This window comes from Belonocnema kinseyi, chromosome 6 (assembly GCF_010883055.1).
Source record: "Belonocnema kinseyi isolate 2016_QV_RU_SX_M_011 chromosome 6, B_treatae_v1, whole genome shotgun sequence".
Lineage (NCBI taxonomy): Eukaryota > Metazoa > Arthropoda > Insecta > Hymenoptera > Cynipidae > Belonocnema > Belonocnema kinseyi.
The window spans coordinates 61683820-61686268 of NC_046662.1; the positions used below are offsets into that span (position 1 = coordinate 61683820).

The window sequence follows — 2449 nt, forward strand, 5'->3', positions numbered from 1 at the left end:
AAACAAACAAAGTGTTTAAGAGTGGAGTGAAAATGACACCCGACGTTTACAATTGAGCGAAGAAATCGGCGAAATGAATGTTTTAGATCAGGACCCTACAATCTTGAAGAAAGAAGGTTTCATTCGTTTGTTGTCCAAATGCATTCCGCAATACAAACTTCCAGACGAAACTGTTTTTCCCACGGAAGTCATTAGCGGCATGTTTAAAAAAATGGAAAAGAAAGTTGAATTAGTATTGTCTGGAATTAACAGTGAATGGATCAGTGTAACTGTTAGTAGCTTTAAGTGCAATGTCACTACTAAAATTTGCTTACTACTGACAGTGTATTGGCCATGTACAGATTTTCAGCTAAATTCAGTTTTACTGCCATCGATTGACATTTCCGGGACTCTTGATCACCTACCCAAAGTAATGGAAAAAGTAAATGAAGCTCTGAAAATCTGGAAAATCCACATGGAAAAAGTCCACACAATTTTCACTAACTTTTCAATCGATGAAAGGAAATACACCACGGAGAAGTGTTTTCTTTTTTTAAAAGAATCTTGTTTCACGGAAATTCTAAATAATTGCAACGTGCAAGATGTGATAGAATGCACAAAGCTTTTCACTCATTTTCAAACGTTTCTAGCTGATCGCCTAAAATTAATCAAAACACTCGAAAATGAAAATGTGCAATCCGGTTATCTTCGCGCAAACAAGGCAATCGATACTTTCATGCAAGAAGGTTCTACGACGAGTTTATCGATTTTGATAATACTAAGTCACCTGATTGTCATAGAAAGTGGCATAAAAAAGTGGGCTGTGGAAGACAACATACAATACATGTTGTCAACTCTGCAGTGGGAGCTCATAGGAGATGTGGTAGGATTAACGGATGCATTTGAAAAGGCTGAAACGAAAATGCTTTCATCGACATCTATAATATCGGAGATCATACCTGCACTAGTACTCATAAAGAGTTACATACAGAAACGGAAGTGCAGTATTTTAGGTTTATCACTGCAAACAAGCCTGCTGACAGAAATCGGCATTCATCTGGATGACTTGGAGAAAAACACATCCTTTTCGTTAGCAACTGTTTTGGATCCTCGTTACAAAGGACACCTTTTTACAAAGGAAGCCCGAGAAGACATACTAAGAAATTTAGAATACCAACTGAAATTGGCCAATAATCATCAGTGTGGAAGAATCGAGAATGAAGCTGCAGGAGGAAGAGAAATTGAGAACTTTACAGGACAATCTAATTTCGTGCCAGATTCCCTTGAAAGCTGCTTCGAAGAAATGATGACAGGCGTTCGACGGGAGGAGGAAAATCAAATGTATGAAAAAGACGAAGTGAAGGAAGAATTGAATATGTTCTTTCTGGACAAACTTGTGGACCAAAAGGAATGTCCCAGGGATTGGTGGTTCAAAAATACAGGACATTTTCCGAAACTGAGCAAAGTAGCTTTTCGCTTTCTTTGTGTATCGACTGTTTGTTTGAAGAAGGAAGATTTGTGTAAGAAAAATTATGAGAACTATGAGGAGCTGAAGAAAATATTATTTCTGAAGTATAATATGACGCAGATGAACGTCAAATATTGAGTACTGTGAGTAAGTTTACAAATACTAATGATTTATTGTGATTTATTCAAGAATAATGTAAATACTTAGGAAAAAATGATTAAAAAATTAAGTATAGGTATTTAAAAAATATAGCGTAAAGTAGATGTCCCCGAAGGCAGACTCCCAAACTTTTTTTTTTAAAGTAAAGCTGTGCTTAATTTTGGTAAACTTGTGCCCATTTGTGCCGCAAACAGTTTTTTGAAAAATCAAAAATTATGGGTAGAATTTAAAAAAAAAATTTCTAGATCTGCAAGTTTTACTAAAGTAAAAGCAAAAGTTGTGCTAGGCGGCTCGAAGTATATACAATTTTGAGTAGGAAAGAAAAATTCCAAAAAGCCGACCGTTGAAAAAATAACCAAACAATTTTATTATTCAAAAAATTTGGAAACACTAAAACTTGTACTGAGTCGTGATTGTCAAATTTCGAAAAAATAAAACTTGTGCTGGGTTGTGCTCGATAAATGCAGTCTTTATTCTCTCTAATAGAATCACGTAACAACAAAAGTTGTCATCTTAAAACCCAAAATATAAAAATTAAAAATAGAAGAAAAAACACAAATTCGAACAAACAAAAATTATGCTGAATTGTGCTCGCTAAATGCAGTAAAACTTTTAGTTTGACAAAATTTGACTATTTTTGGATCTTTTATGTTTTTTTGAGTTTTAAATTTTGTGGTTTAATATGAGAACTGTGGATCTCAGGTAATTTTTTTAAAGGTAATGTCTGCATTTCTCGAGCACAACTCAGCACAAGTTTTAGTTTCTCCGCATTTTTGAAAATAATAAAATTTTTTGGATTTTGGTTTTTTTAAGACAGGTTTTTATAATTTTTATTTCCTGCAC

The 2449-nt window shown here is 34.1% G+C and overlaps 1 protein-coding gene across 1 annotated transcript; it reads left to right on the forward strand.

The window, feature by feature from the left end:
- The first annotated feature begins 73 nt into the window (after positions 1–73).
- Positions 74–1585, forward strand: LOC117175420 (zinc finger BED domain-containing protein 4-like). The gene has a single exon (XM_033365127.1). It carries the CDS (start codon positions 74–76, stop codon positions 1583–1585), a length of 1512 nt encoding a protein of 503 aa, XP_033221018.1.
- Positions 1586–2449: the final 864 nt, after the last annotated feature.